Raw genomic sequence first — 14219 nt, 5'->3', positions numbered from 1 at the left:
AGCGAGAGAGAGCGAGAGAGAAAGAGAACGAGTTGGGAAAGGGGCAGAGGGGGAAGCAGACTCCCGCTGAGCAGGGAGCCTGAAGCAGGACTCCATCCCAGGCCTCTGCGATCATGACCTGAGCCGAAGGTAGACACTTAAGTGACTGAGCCACCCAGGTGCCTTTGTCATTGTTATTTTTGTTCTTCTCTACATAACATGTCTCTTTTCACTGACTGAATTTAAGGGTTTCTCTTTGCTACTGGTGTGAACAATTTGATTATGGTGTGTCTTGGTGTAGTTTAAAAAAATTATTTTTGTGTGTGGAATTCATTTGATCTTTGATATGTGGGTTTATAGTTTTCATCAAATTTGGACCATTTTCTGCAAATAATTCCCCCCCGTTCCTTTTAGGATTCCGTCTATGCATTTAGGCTGTTAGAAGTTGTTCTACATCTCATGGCTGCTCTTTTAATTTTATTGGATTCTTTCTTCTCTCAGTGTTATATTTTGAGTAATTTCTGTGCTTTAGCTTCAAGTTCACTTTTTTTCCCTCCTCTGCAATGTCTAATCTTCTGTTATTTTCACCCAATATAATTTTTTATCTCTAGAAGTTTGATTTGGATTTTTTTTTTTTAATCTTTCATGGCTGTACTTCAAATTCTAAACATGCGGGGTACAGGTATAGTAACTGTTTTAATGTCTTGCTAACATTTCTGAGTCGGTTTGAATGGATTTTTCTCCTCATTATGATTGTATCTGTTCACCTCTTTCATGTCTGTTCATTTTCTGATTGGCTGTCAGATATTGGGATGCTTGCTTTACTGAGGGCTGGATATATTTTGTATCCGTATAAATATTTGTGAGTTTTGTTCTGGGACACATATAATTGCTTGTAAGTAGTTTGATACTTTAGGGTATTGCTTTTAGGAAATATTAGGTGGGGGACGCCTGGGTGGTTCAGTTGATTAAGCTTTGGCTCAGGTCATAATCCCAGAGTCCTGGGATCGAGTCCCACATTGGGCTCTTGGCTCATCAGGGAGCCTGCTTCTAGCGCTGCCTGTTCTGCCTGCAGCTCTCTGTGCTTCTGCTCTCTCTGACAAATAAATAAATAAATAAATAATCTAAAAAAAAAACCCAAAACAGAAATATTAAGTGGGACTTGAGCCGAGCTGTCCAGGGATAATTATTTTCCATTCCTGGACAAGACTCTACTGTGTCCTCTACTCTATGACCTGTGAGTCATGTGGTTTTCTAGTCTGGTTGGTGGGAATAGGTACTATTCCCAGCTCAATTTGAACACTGGATACTTTGATCTTTTTAGTTTTTTTCCCTTATCCAGAGAGTTTCCTCACATGTATGTACTGATCAGAATTCACTAAATACTTGAAGAGTACCCTCTACAGTTGTCTGGAGTTCTCTCTCTGTGTACCTCCTTGCTTGCTGGTACTGTGTGCTATGAACTCTAGGCACTTCAGTTTCACTGGACTCAGATTTGTCTTTTCAGCTCAGGGAGTCTGCCATATCCTGCCTGGTTTCCTCTCTGTGTGCAGAGGTCTGAGGCAAACCTTAGTTGTTTCCCACCTCTCAGGGATCACTGCCTTTGTTGCCCAATGTCCAGTATCTTGAAAACTTCTGTTTCACATATTTCACTTGCTTTTTGTTGTTCTAGATGTAAGGGTGCATCCAGTCTGTTACTCTATTTTGTATGCCCAATTTTATCTATTTATTTATTTAAAGATTAAAAAAACATATTTGACACAGAGAGAGCGATCACTAGCAGGCAGAGAGGCAGGCAGAGAGAGAGAGAGAGAGAGGGGGAAGCAGGCTCCCCACCAAGCAGAGAGCCCGATGCGGGGCTTTGATCCCAGGACCGTGGGATCATGACCCGAGCCAAAGGCAGAGGCTTTAACCCACTGAGCCACCCAGGTGCCCTGCCCAATTTTAAATATTGAAAAAAATAGACAATAATTAAGAAAGACATAAAATTAGTCAACACCTTATATTTTAGCAATAACTACCCATTAACATTTTATTATTTTTATTTTTACCCATAAATCTTATATGCTGAGTAGTAAAAATGGATTCTGGAGTCAGACAGACTTAGGAGTAAACCTGCTGCTTGCTTTTTATGTTGCCTATTTTAAGTTACTAAAACTCTCCAGCCTTCATTTTTTCATCTGAAACAAAGAGGCACTGATACTTACCTCATGGGTTGCTGTGAGGACTGAGTAAAAACTCTATTTGTCAAACACCTAGTACAATGCCGGGTGTATACCAAGTGCCTGAGAATGGGTAGTTAATGCTTATGGTTAGGAGTTAGGGAGAAAGGCAGAGAGAAGCAGATTTAGGTACAAAGATAACAATTTGTGAGTCCCAGGGAAAATGCCACAAAGCAAGTGACATGTGCATTTTTGCTACGGTCAAGTAGCATCAAGGGGCCTTAGACCCTTGATGCTTGGATTTGACGGCAATTCAGGAAGTTTCGTAGCTGGCTGGCACAAGAATTGCGGCTGCGGTGGAGGAACAGGGAAACTCCTACTGGCGATGTGGGTGAATAGGTATCAGTGTGGCATTATAATCACCATCATAAAAAAGGAAAATCAGAACAATAAAGCCGGGGGGAGTGATGTCGGGGTTCATCCATGCGGCTCTTGGCAGATAAATAATAAACCCATTAAGACAGCCCAAGCTCCAGTGGACCAGTTCTTTGGTCCTAGAGTTGCTTGTTCTCTGGGCAGGAGGTGAAAGTGGAATGGTTGATTTTTAGCATGAAAGGACTTAGCTGAAGGCAAATTTAGCCTCTTTTTAAATTCCAAGAGCTCTATGAATAATACGATCTAGCCGTTTATTCTCCCTTGATGGATTTCTTTATATCATCAAATTACATCATTTGCTGTTGCTCCTAGTTAAAGCTTTTAATCCCCTATCTTGGTTGGGCCAGATGTGGTGTGGAAGGTGATTCAAGGTCAGTAATTTGGTCTCCGGCTCCTAAGTTTTCACTGTGTTGTCTTTCTTCAGGAGATAAAAGGGGCCCATGAGCACTATAGTCTGTAGAGTGACTTTCATTTATCACTTTAGAAGGGGTTGTCAGAGGCTTAAAAAATTTCCCAAGGTGGGAGTTTTAATATTCAGAGATGCAGCCTGCTTTTGGAAGCTGAATTCTTTGTTGCTGACAAAAATCAGAAAAGCTGTAGAGTTTGGGGGAAGATTCTTGGTCTTTTTTTTTTTTTTAATTGCTTCTGAAATCACTGCATTATTGTTAGGAAAATGTTCATTTTGTGGATAATGGGAACATAATTCCCATCCCCATGCCTGCCCTCTTTCAAAGACTCAGGGCTTCATGCTGCTTGATACAGCAGCTACGAGATTTCTCTGTATTGTCTTCTTGAACTGTATTGACTTTCCAAAACCCCTCTTTCAATTCAGCAGTCACCCGTGTTTTTTCAAAGTTTCCTCTGTATCACCTCAACCTCCTCTTTCCCAAAGGACAGAAATCAGACACATGGGTGATCCCAGGCCGTGTCTTTAATAATACTGGGGAAGGCTTGACTCCAGGTCGGAGACTATGGAAGGAGGTCCTAATGAAGTGCCTTATCCTGACTCTTTTATTCCATGGATCCCATGGCATAATGCAGGATTACTTAAGCTTGGCCCTATTAATAGTCCGTGCTGGATAATTCTCTGTTGTGGGAGGCTGCCTTGCCCCTGGTAGGATGTTTAGCCGCATCCTGGGTCCCATGCCCTAGATGTCAGTAGATCTTCTCTGCCCCGCCCCATTGTGACAACCAAAAATTTTCTTCTGACATTGCTAAATGTCCCCTGGGATGGGGAGAGGGGAGCAAAATCACCCTGGAATGAGAGCTGCTAACATATTTATGGTCTGGGCTTTAGTGTCAGGCAGACCTTGGTAAAATGTGACTGTTGATCAGCGCTGGGGCTTTAGCATAGTTAAGTGGTCCTTTAGGCCTCAGTAGCTTCATCTGTAAACTAGAGATGTGATTACCAACTTCATATGCTTGTTCTAAGGTTTAAAGAAATGAAGCCCATAGTAGCACAGTGCCCCTTATTTGGGATTTTAAACCAAGATTTGGAATTGGGGTTTTGCTCCATAACTTACAAGAAGGTCCTATTTTTTTGAGGATCACTTTCTTTTTCTTTTTTTTTTCTTTTTAATTTTTTATTTTTTTATAAACATATAATATATTTTTATCCCCCGGGGTACAGGTCTGTGAATCGCCAGGTTTACACACTTCACAGCACTCACCATAGCACATACCCTCCCCAATGTCCATAACTCCACCCCCCTTCCCCCAACCCCGCTCCCCCCAGCAACCCTCAGTTTGTTTTGTGAGATTAAGAGTCACTTATGGTTTGTCTCCCTCCCAATCCCATCTTGTTTCATTTATTCTTCTCCTACCCACTTAACCCCCCCCCCCCCCAATTGCATCTCCACTTCCTCATATCTGGGAGATCATGAAGATCAGTTTCTTTTTTTTTTTTTTTTTTTTTTTTCTTGAAAAAAAACGGGGTTTATTGATTTTTAAACTGCAAATAGTCGTTACAAAAAGTTTTTTTTTCTTTTAAATAAATTCACACAAAGAAAGAAATAGAAAGCGACGGTAGTGACCAGCAAGAGGAATAATAATTACATTCATCTTAATGTGTGTGCCAGTTCTGTTTGCATTAACCTTGGAAACTCCAAACCTGGAATCCAGAACCTCAAATCTGCAGTCGGAATGTCTTGAGATGGGCACGTGGAAGTCAAAGGGTTTCTTTTTTTTTTTTTTCCCTTTTAGAAGCCATACCTAAAAGTTGTTTTCCTTCTGTACTGTCACAGAACTTTGACATACATTCTCAGTCCTAGCTGTGAAAAGGCCTAAAGAAGAAGAAACTCAATTTGCAGTCCAACACAAAGGGGGGAAATTTCTAAAATAAATAATCCAACAGTTTTTTGCATTTTTTTAAATTAATTTTTCATTTTTTTAAAATAAAATAACCAAAAAAAGTGTAAAGTTACAAAAAAATGTCGTTGAAGAATAATATATTAAAACTGTGGAAAAAAAAGGAAAAAGACACGTCACAAAATTTTAAGATTAATATGAAGATCATAATTTAACATAAAAGAATATATTCTATGGATTTGTCATCCCGATAAATATGAACAAAATTAACAAAAAAAAAGCATAGTTTTGGCAATAAATACGTTTTGATAAGTTAAATAAGCTTTTTTATATTGATGTGCAGTGACAAGCAAAATTTTTGCTCTCCAATTTCTGAAAGTTATATGAAGTTTAAAACCCAGGGAAAAAAGCATGGCGTGAGTGCTCTAAGGATAGACCTACGGTATTCTAGAGCAAAAACCATTAAAGCTACTTCTACAGGAAATCGTTTTACACAGATATTGTATGTGGAATGAATACCATTAACTGCTCACCCCTTACATGTTTTTTTAGCTTTTCTCTCATTTTTTTGTTATTTTTTTTTGTTTAAAGATGTCACATATGAACTGGGGAACTTTAGCACCAAAATCAAGTCTCTCATAGTCCATCTAGCTTCCCCATCCTCCCCACTTAAAAAAAAAAAAAATAGAAAAAAAAAAGAAAAAAATTAAATCACAAAGTCCCACTTATATCACAATCTTCATCCACTTTTTCAGTCTTCCTTCCTGTAGACCTACACGAACCCAGGCAAGATTAGTCAACAGAGGTTCAGGTCGGGAAGAAAAAGGTTTTGAATGTCAAGATAGGTTTCCCCAAAAACCCGAGTCTGGCAACAACTCTCCCGAAAGGGGTGTGGGGGTCATGGGGAGAGGGAGGAGGAAGTGTGTGGGAGGCTGAAGTAAGGGAAGGTGCAGTTGGGCCGCCAGTGGAGGGAGCTGCTGGTTCTGGGTCCCCTCCCCCTCCCCATGGGCAGAGGCTCCGGGAGGCCCACGGGTGCCCTCTGGCGCTGAAGAGGTAATGTAGTCACAGTGACAAAGTTAGATTACAAGGCACTAAATTGCTTCTGTAAACTGTTACTGCTTTTTCTTTTGTGATTTGGCACTTAAGGCTTAAGCCGAGGGGGGAAAAGGCATCTACTGACAAATATGGGACTTGTCTGTTATGCGTGGTAAGTGGGCTATAAAATCGAGGAGAGGGGGGTTTCAAGCCAGAGGAAGCTACTGACAAATTGACTTGTCCTTATGTTAGGGGGGAGGGTTAGGGGTGGGGGAGGGGGGCATTCCAAGGTTCTGGGGGAAGGGGTTGAGCTTAACCTTGTTAATGCAGGGGTTGTAGGGAATCAGATGGGTAGGGAGGTGAGGGGAAGAAGGATGGGCAGGGTAGAGTAGGCAGGGGGTCCCTCCCTACCCTGGTTTAGTCATCTGAGATGGAAAGTCTGCTGAAAATGGGCAGGCGTCTTGAGTTGTCCAAGGTGGGGGAATCAGAGCCACTGTGGCTGCTGCTGGAGCTGCTCTGATAGCCCTCCTGGTCCGAGAGAGAATCCTGAGGGCTGGGGGGAGAGTCAAACATGTGAGGGGACTCGGACATGGGCCGGAAGAGGAAGGTGGTTGGGGAGCCACCCCCAGGCAGCCCCATGCTAGGGGCAAAGAGGCTTGCCAGCTCCTGGCTGGAGAAAGCAAAGGGGTTATTGGTGCCATCTGGCAGGGTGGGTGAGCCCAGGAGGTCATCGGCGCTCAGGATGGGGGGTGGGGTGATGGACGTGGGGCTGTCCAGCAGCCCCGTGGCAGCGGCGGTGGCAGCGGCACTAGGAAACCCAGCAAAGCTAAAGCTATGCTGGAGGCGGGGACGGTCAGCGGAGAGGTCCCGGGCCCCCGCCAGGGCGCGGCGCTCCTCGGCGTTGTGGATGAAGTGGCAGCGGGGCCCATATGGGCAAAAGCCGATGGTGTGGAAGGTGCGGCACAGCTCCGTCTTGTACTTGGGGTGACGGGTCAGACTTCGGAGCTCGTGGATGCCATGAGCGAACTGGCACTTGTCCCCGTACTTACAGGCGCCGTTCTCCTCGAAGGGACGGCACAGCTCCGTCTTGTAGCGGCTGGAGTTGACCTGGCCGCTCCCCGGCTGCTTCTGGGTGGGCAGCAGCCGCTCGCCCCCTTCTGAGAAAGAGCGGTCTCGGAAACGGCTGTCCCGAGAGCTCAGAGCTGGGGCCGGCTCGCCCTTGAGACTGCTGAGGAGCTGGTTCTGGTGGAACTTGGAGCTGGGCAGAGTGACCGAGTGCCTCCGGGGGAAGCCCCCACCGGCAGGGGTGCCCACCGCCTTCCTGTCCAGCAAGCAGCCCCCTGCACTGGGAGTACTGTAGTTGAGCATCTTGTTACCCTTGCATAAAACTTCGCTCAAGTCGAAGATGGTGGCAGACACGAGGGTGGTGGTCATCCTGGGCGCTCGCACGGGGGCAGGGACGGGTTCTGGTGTGTCGCGAAGGTCTCGGTGCGGGGAAGGCGCAGCCTCCGGCTCTCCGGTCTGGAGTCCCACACGCCTGCTCCCGGCGCCCCTCGCCTTTCTGACTCTCGAAGATCAGTTTCTTAATATGATAGTAAGGGTCATGGTAAATATTTGACAGGTTCCTATAGGGATTAGAGAGAATTTTGTAGAGCATTTGTCAGCTAGTTAGTGCTCTATGTATTGTAAATATTTTATTTATAATTTTAAGAGTTTAAACGTTTCTGTGGTTAGCCTTAATCATTTGTTACTACATTACAATAACATTTTCCATTAAAAATTATATCATTTAGGGGCACCTGGATGGCTCTGTTTGTTAAGTGTCCAACTCTTGATTTTGGCTGATGTCACCATCTCAGGGCTGTAAGACTGAGCCCCAGGATAGAGCCTGCTTGGGATTCTCTCTCACCCTGTCCCTCTGCCCCTCTCCCCTCTAAAAAATGTTATCATGTATATACAGTAAAATCCACCCTTTATAGTGTACAGTTCTGTGTTGACAATCATATATTGTTGTAACCACTACTACAATCCATATATAAAAGGGTTTCCCCCTCCCCAAACTCCCTTGTGTTCCTTTTTAGTTAACCCCACTCTCTCTTGACAACCATTCATCTACTTTCTGTCCCCGTAATTTTCTTTTAAAGATTTTATTTATTTATTTGACAGAGAGAGAGATCAGGAGTAGGCAGAGAGGCAGGCGAGGGGCGGGAAACAGGCTCCTGAGCAGAAAGCCCAATGTGGGGCTCGATCCCAGGACCCTGAGATTATGACCTGAGCCAAAGGCAGAGGCTTAACCCACTGAACCACTCAGGCGCCCTGTCCCTGTAATTTTAAAAAACATTTAATCTTTTTTATTTTTAGAGAGAGTGAACACAAGCAGGGGGAGGGGCAGAGGGGGAGGGACAAGCAGACTCCCTGCCAAGTGTGGAGCCTGATGTGTGGCTGGAACCCATGACCCTGAGATCAGGACCTCAGCTGAAACCAGGAGTCAGAAGCTCAAACAACTGAGCCACCCTGGCACCCCTCTAAAATGTTTTTATAAGAATATTAAATAAATGGAATCTTTTTTTAAAAAAATATTTTATTTATTTATTTGACAGAGATCACAAGTAAGCAGAGAGGCAGGCAGAGAGCGAGGAGGAAGCAGGCTCCCTGCCGAGCAGAGAGCCTGATGCGGGGCTCCATCCCAGGACCCGGGGACCATGACCTGAGCCCAAGGCAGAGGCTTTAATCCACTGAGCCACCCAGGTGCCCCAAATAAATGGAATCTTATGGTATGTAACATTCTGACTCTGGCTTCTTTCACTTAGCAGAAGGCGTTTGAGATTCATCCATCTTATTGCATGTATTGATTCTTTTTAAAAAAATTCCTGAGCAGTGTATCACTGCGTAGAATCCCAGAGTTTGCTGATCCCTTCCCCAGCTGAGGGACATTTGGTTGTTTCTAGTTTTTGGCAAAGATGATGAAAATTGATGTAAATGTTTGTGTACAGGTTTTTGTGTGAACATAGATTTTCATTTCATTTGGGTAAATAGCCGTAGTGGGACTGCTGTGTTGTCTGATAGTGGATACATATAACTTTATAAGAAACTGGCAAACTGTTCTCCAAAGTGACAGTACCATTCTGCATTTTTGCCAGGAATATATGGAAGTCCTGGTTGCTCTACATTTTTTACCAAATCTTGGCATTGTTAGTTATTTTCTTCTTTTTAGCCATTCTCATGGGTGTATGGGTGTATGATAGTATCTCATTATGGTTTTGATTTGTACTTAGCTAATGATTAATAATGTTGAGTCTTTTCACATGATTTTTGTTTGGTCTTTGCATCTTCTTTGGAGAGGTATCCAAATCTTTTGCCCATATCTTTTCTTGTGTTATTTATTTTCTTATTATATTTTGAAAACTCTTGGTGAATTCTGAATGCAACTTTTCTGTCGGATGTGATTTGAAAATATTTTCTCCCAGGCTACGGGGCTTTTCACTCTCTTAACATTGTTGAATAGTAGAAGTTCTCAACTTTGATGAAATAAAATGTACTGACTTGTTCTTTTGTGGGTATTGCATTTGGTATCATATCTAAGAAATCATTGCCTAATCCTGGGTCACAAAGATTTTTCTCCTATATGTTCTAGACATTTTATAGTTTTGTATTTTATATTCAGTCCTATGATCCAATTAAAACATTTTTTTTATTTTTTATTTTTTATTTTTTTTATTTTTATTTATTTGACAGAGAGAGATCACAAGTAGGCAGCGAGGCAGGCAGAGAGAGAGAGGGAGAGGAGGAAGCAGGCTCCCTGCTGAGCGGAGAGCCAGATGCGGGACTCGATCCCAGGACCCTGAGATCACGACCTGAGCCGAAGGCAGCGGCTTAACCTACTGAGCCACCCAGGCGCCCAAAACATTTTTTTTTTTAAAAAGATTTTATTTAGGGGCATCTGGGTGACTCAGTTGGTTAAGCGTCTGCCTTTGGCTCAGGTCATGATCCCAGGGTTCTGGGATCGATCCCCACATCGGGCTTCCTGCTCAGCGGGGAGCCTGCTTCTCCCTCTCTCTCTGCCTGCTGTTCCCCCTTCTTGTGTTCTCTCCATCTCTCTGTCAAATATATAAATAAGTAAATAAAATCTTAAAAAAAAAGAGATTTTGTTTACTTGAGAGAGAGAGAGAGAGATTGAGATTATGAACAGGGTGGGGAAAAGCGAGGGAGAGGAACAAGCAGGCTCCCATTTAGTAGGGAGCCTAACACAGGTCTTGATCTCAGGACCCTGGGATCATACCTGAGCCAAAGGCAGATGCTTAACTGACTGAGCCATCTGGGTGCCCTCTAACTCTTTTTTTAAGATTTATTTATTTGGGAGAGAGAGAGAAAGAGAGGGAGAGAGTCTGAATGGAGGGAGGGGCAGAGGGAGAGAATCTTCAAGCAGACTTCCTGCTGAGTGAGGAGCCCAACACAGGGATCCATCTCATGACCCATGGTATCATGGCCTGAGCTGAAACCAAGAGTTGGAGGTTCATCCGACTGAGCCATCCAGGTGCTCCCCTATGATGCAGTTCGAGTTAGTTTTTGTATAGGGAGCAATGTATGGATCTAAGTTCTTTTTTTTTTTGTTTTGTGTTGATTTTTATATTTTTTATATAATTTTTTTATAGCAATAGTTTTTTTTTTTTAATAGCAGTAGTTGCAGAAAGAATATGATTTCTCCATTGACTTACCTTTGCATCTTTGTCTGAAATCCATTGACTACATATGCAAAATCTATTTCTGGACTTTTTATTCTTTTCCATTGATCTATGTATGTATACTTTTCTTCAGTGTAACATTGCTTTGACTATTATAGCTTTACAGTGATCTTGAAACCAGGTAGTATGGGGCCTACTTTGTTCTTATTTTCAAAACTTGTCTTGGCTATTCGGATATCTTTGCATTTACATGCAATTTTTTAAAAAATTAGCTTTTATGAAACTTTCTCATTGGATTTTTATTGTATTGTATATATCAATTTGGGAAAGATGACCTCTTAACAATGTTGAGTCTTCCAGTTTGTTTACATGGTATGTATATCCATTTATCCAAATATTTTTTGATGTCTTTGATCAGTGTTCTGTATTTTTCAGCATATATATAGTTAATACATTTTATCTTTAAGCATCTTTTCTGCTGTTGTAAATGATTTTTTTTGCAAAATTAAATTTTTAATACTTTACTGTTAAACTATAGAAATACAATTGGTATTTGTATGTTGACTTTGTATCCTGTAACTCTAATAAATTCATTTATTTTATTAATTTTTCTTTTGACAAATTCTTGACTTATCTATGTAAACAACTTTGTCATCTGTAGAAAGAGTTTTATTTTGTCCTTTTTAATCTGTAGTCCTGTTATTTATTTTTCTTATCTTATTACATTGGCAAGGGTTTTCAGTACAATCTTGAATTGGAGTAGTAAGAATGGAATTCTTGCCTTGTTCCCAATCTGAAAGGCATTCCACTTTCATCATTAGAACATTAGATGCTATCAGGCTAAGAAAATTCCTTTCTATTCCTAGTTTACTGAGAGTTTGTATTATGAGAAATTTTGAATTTTGTCAAGGCCTTTTCTGCACCTATCAAGATTATCATATGATTTTTCTTTAGTCAGTGATGTGAATTATATTGATTTTCAAATATTGAATCAGCTCTGAATTGAGATACAGTCCATGATGCATTATCCTTTTGATTTTATTATTGATTTTACTCACTAATATTTTTTTTTAAAGATTTTATTTATTTATTTGACAGACAGAGATCACAAGTAGGCAGAGAGAGAGGAAGGCAGAGAGAGAGGAGGAAGCAGGCTCCCCGAGAAGTGGAGAGCCTGATGCGGGGCTCGATCCCAGGAATCTGGGATCATGACCTGAGCTGAAGGCAGAGGCTTTAACCCACTGAGCCACCCAGGCACCCCTACTCACTAATATTTGATGAAGATTTTTGTATAGTGATCATGAGTGATATTGTTCTATAGTCTTTTTATAATGTCTCTTTCATCTCTGTCTCTGTCAGAGTACAGTTGGACTTGTAGAATGAGTTAAGTATTCCTTCCTCTTCAATTTTCTGGAAAATTTTGTGTAGAGTGCTATTATTTTTTCCATAAATGCTTGATAGAATTCACCAGCCATTTAAACCTGGAGTTTTCTTTGTGTGAAGCCTGTTAACTCTGAGTCAATTTCTTTGAGAGATACCCAGCTACTCAGGATATGGATGTTTCCTTTAGTGAGCTTTGTTTGTATCTTTCAGGAAATTTGTCCATTTCATCTGAGTTGTCAAATTTATTGGCATGAAGTTATTTATAATATTTCCTTATTATCCTTTTCAATTAGCAACAATCATGCCTCAGATAAACCTCATTGGCTACGATACTGCCACTGAGCAAAGCTCCTTATTATCCTTTAAATGATCCTTATTATCCTTTTAATATCTGAAGAATTTGTTGTGTTGTCACCTTTCTCATTCTGATATTGGTAATTAGCAATTTTTTCCTTCTCTGTCTGACAGTTTGTTAATCTTATTGATATTTAAGAACAAGCATTTGTTTTCATGTATTTTTATAATTTTCTGTTTTAAATTTTTTTGTTGAATTTTAAAAAAGGTTTTATTTATTTATTCATTTGAGAGAGAGAGTGAGCATGAGATGTACCATGAAGTATCACCAACCAAATGGCTTTAACAAGAAATTTGTTGTCTAACAATTCTGGAGGCTAGAAGTCCTAGCGTTGCCAGGGTTGGTTACTGCTGAGGGCTCTGAGAGAAAGTTCTGTTCTAGGCTTATCTCCTTGGCTTGTAGATGGCCATCTTCTCCGTATGCCTCTTCACATCATCTTTTCTTTATGAATGTCTGTCTCTGTCCAACTTGCCCCTTTTATAAGGACACTGGTTATATTGGATGAGGGCTCATTGTAAGGACCTGATTTTAGCTTGACTAGCTCTATGAAAAGTCTGTCTCTAAACAAAGATATTTTCTGAGGTACTGAGGCTTAGGATTTTGACTTTTTTGTATGTGTGGGGGGTGGAATTCAACCTATAACGTCCTCACCATAGGCTTCACATTCCTCTAGCTTTTCTTTTCATTTAAGGTAGGGGCTGATTGGCCAGACGGTTTTTCTTAGTATGTACTTCACAATCAGCTTGAGATCATTTCTGTTACCTCTCTCTAGCAGTAGATAACTATTAATACTTGATTCTTGTTAGCCTAGTGATGGTTGCAGAGGAAGGGTCATATTTTCTGTTGCTATGTTTAAGCCTTAGTGTTATATAAGCCCTCTGTTCTGGGTCTTAGGGATGGAGTCTTCTAGGAATTCTTCCCTCCCTCACAGCCGGAGGTGATCTCTAATGGTATTTGTCCAACATATGTTCTGGCCCCTTTCCCTGGAGTAGATTTTTTCTGTTCCCTTCCTTCAACTGCAATGGATTTTCACCTATGCCTCAGAGATGATAAGGCCTAATACATTCCTCTATGAAACAGGCATGAAAATAACCATAGCCACTCTACAGGTATGTTTTTTGATAAAATGGTATGGATTAAGTATAAAGCACCTTAATAATACTTAATAGATAGTTGCTTATTGTACTTCACTCAATAGTGTTTTTCTTCATATTTTCATGTTCTTCACAAGCTTGAGTGCCTAACTTTTACCTCTCCATCTAAGTCATTACGAGGGCAGCAATTACAATTCGTGAACACAATAACTTGCATAAACAAATTTCAGAGCAACAGAAATGATATTATTCAGTGTCCTATTTGGTTTAAATTCTATTCAGCATTACATAATGGAGGTGAACTTTCCATTGAGCCTTTCATGTTGGCAGTTGGGATATTATGATCGAGTGCTCCAGGAGCAATGTTTTTGTCTGGTGAGATATTTGCACAGGGCAATGAAAATAAGGAAAATCCAAATTACAGTTTAAAGTAGAGGTTATAAACAGGAGAGTGAATTGCAAGCCTGGAGGCTATTAAAGTTAAGACCCCAACCACAGGCAAAATAGCCTGATGGCACTTAAACACATGCTGTGGACATTTTGAGGATTCTGTGGCAAATACAGGTGAAGTGCATACGTAGGGAGTAATATGGAGAATATATGAAGAAGGGGACATTGTGATGGTGAAGCAAGGGGTGTGATTACCTACAGATGTGCTCTGCCTTAGAAAGTTTGTGGCCCATCATTTCCACCTCTAGGATTTGAGCAAAAACAAGATGAATGTGAATTTCCTCTCTTCTCATTCTGCTATGTGGGCATGCAGAATGGTAGCAGAAAAAAAAAAAAG

At 41.3% G+C, this 14219-nt stretch overlaps 1 protein-coding gene and 1 long non-coding RNA gene across 2 annotated transcripts in view; one reads left to right on the top strand and one right to left on the bottom strand.

Annotated features, from left to right (window-relative positions):
• Positions 1 to 14219, top strand: part of LOC309853867 — a 128618-nt gene that overhangs the window by 20980 nt on the left and 93419 nt on the right. The window lies entirely within an intron of this gene.
• Positions 4467 to 7482, bottom strand: LOC309853862 (mRNA decay activator protein ZFP36L1). The gene has a single exon (XM_082712396.1). The coding sequence runs from the start codon at positions 7350 to 7352 to the stop codon at positions 6336 to 6338; it is 1017 nt and encodes a 338-aa protein (XP_082568522.1). The 5' UTR covers positions 7353 to 7482; the 3' UTR covers positions 4467 to 6335.

This window comes from Mustela nivalis, assembly GCF_964662115.1.
Source record: "Mustela nivalis genome assembly, chromosome: 18".
Classification (NCBI taxonomy): Eukaryota; Metazoa; Chordata; class Mammalia; order Carnivora; family Mustelidae; genus Mustela; species Mustela nivalis.
Note: the sequence above shows the minus strand (reverse complement) of the source record. Positions and strands in the feature narration are given on the sequence as shown.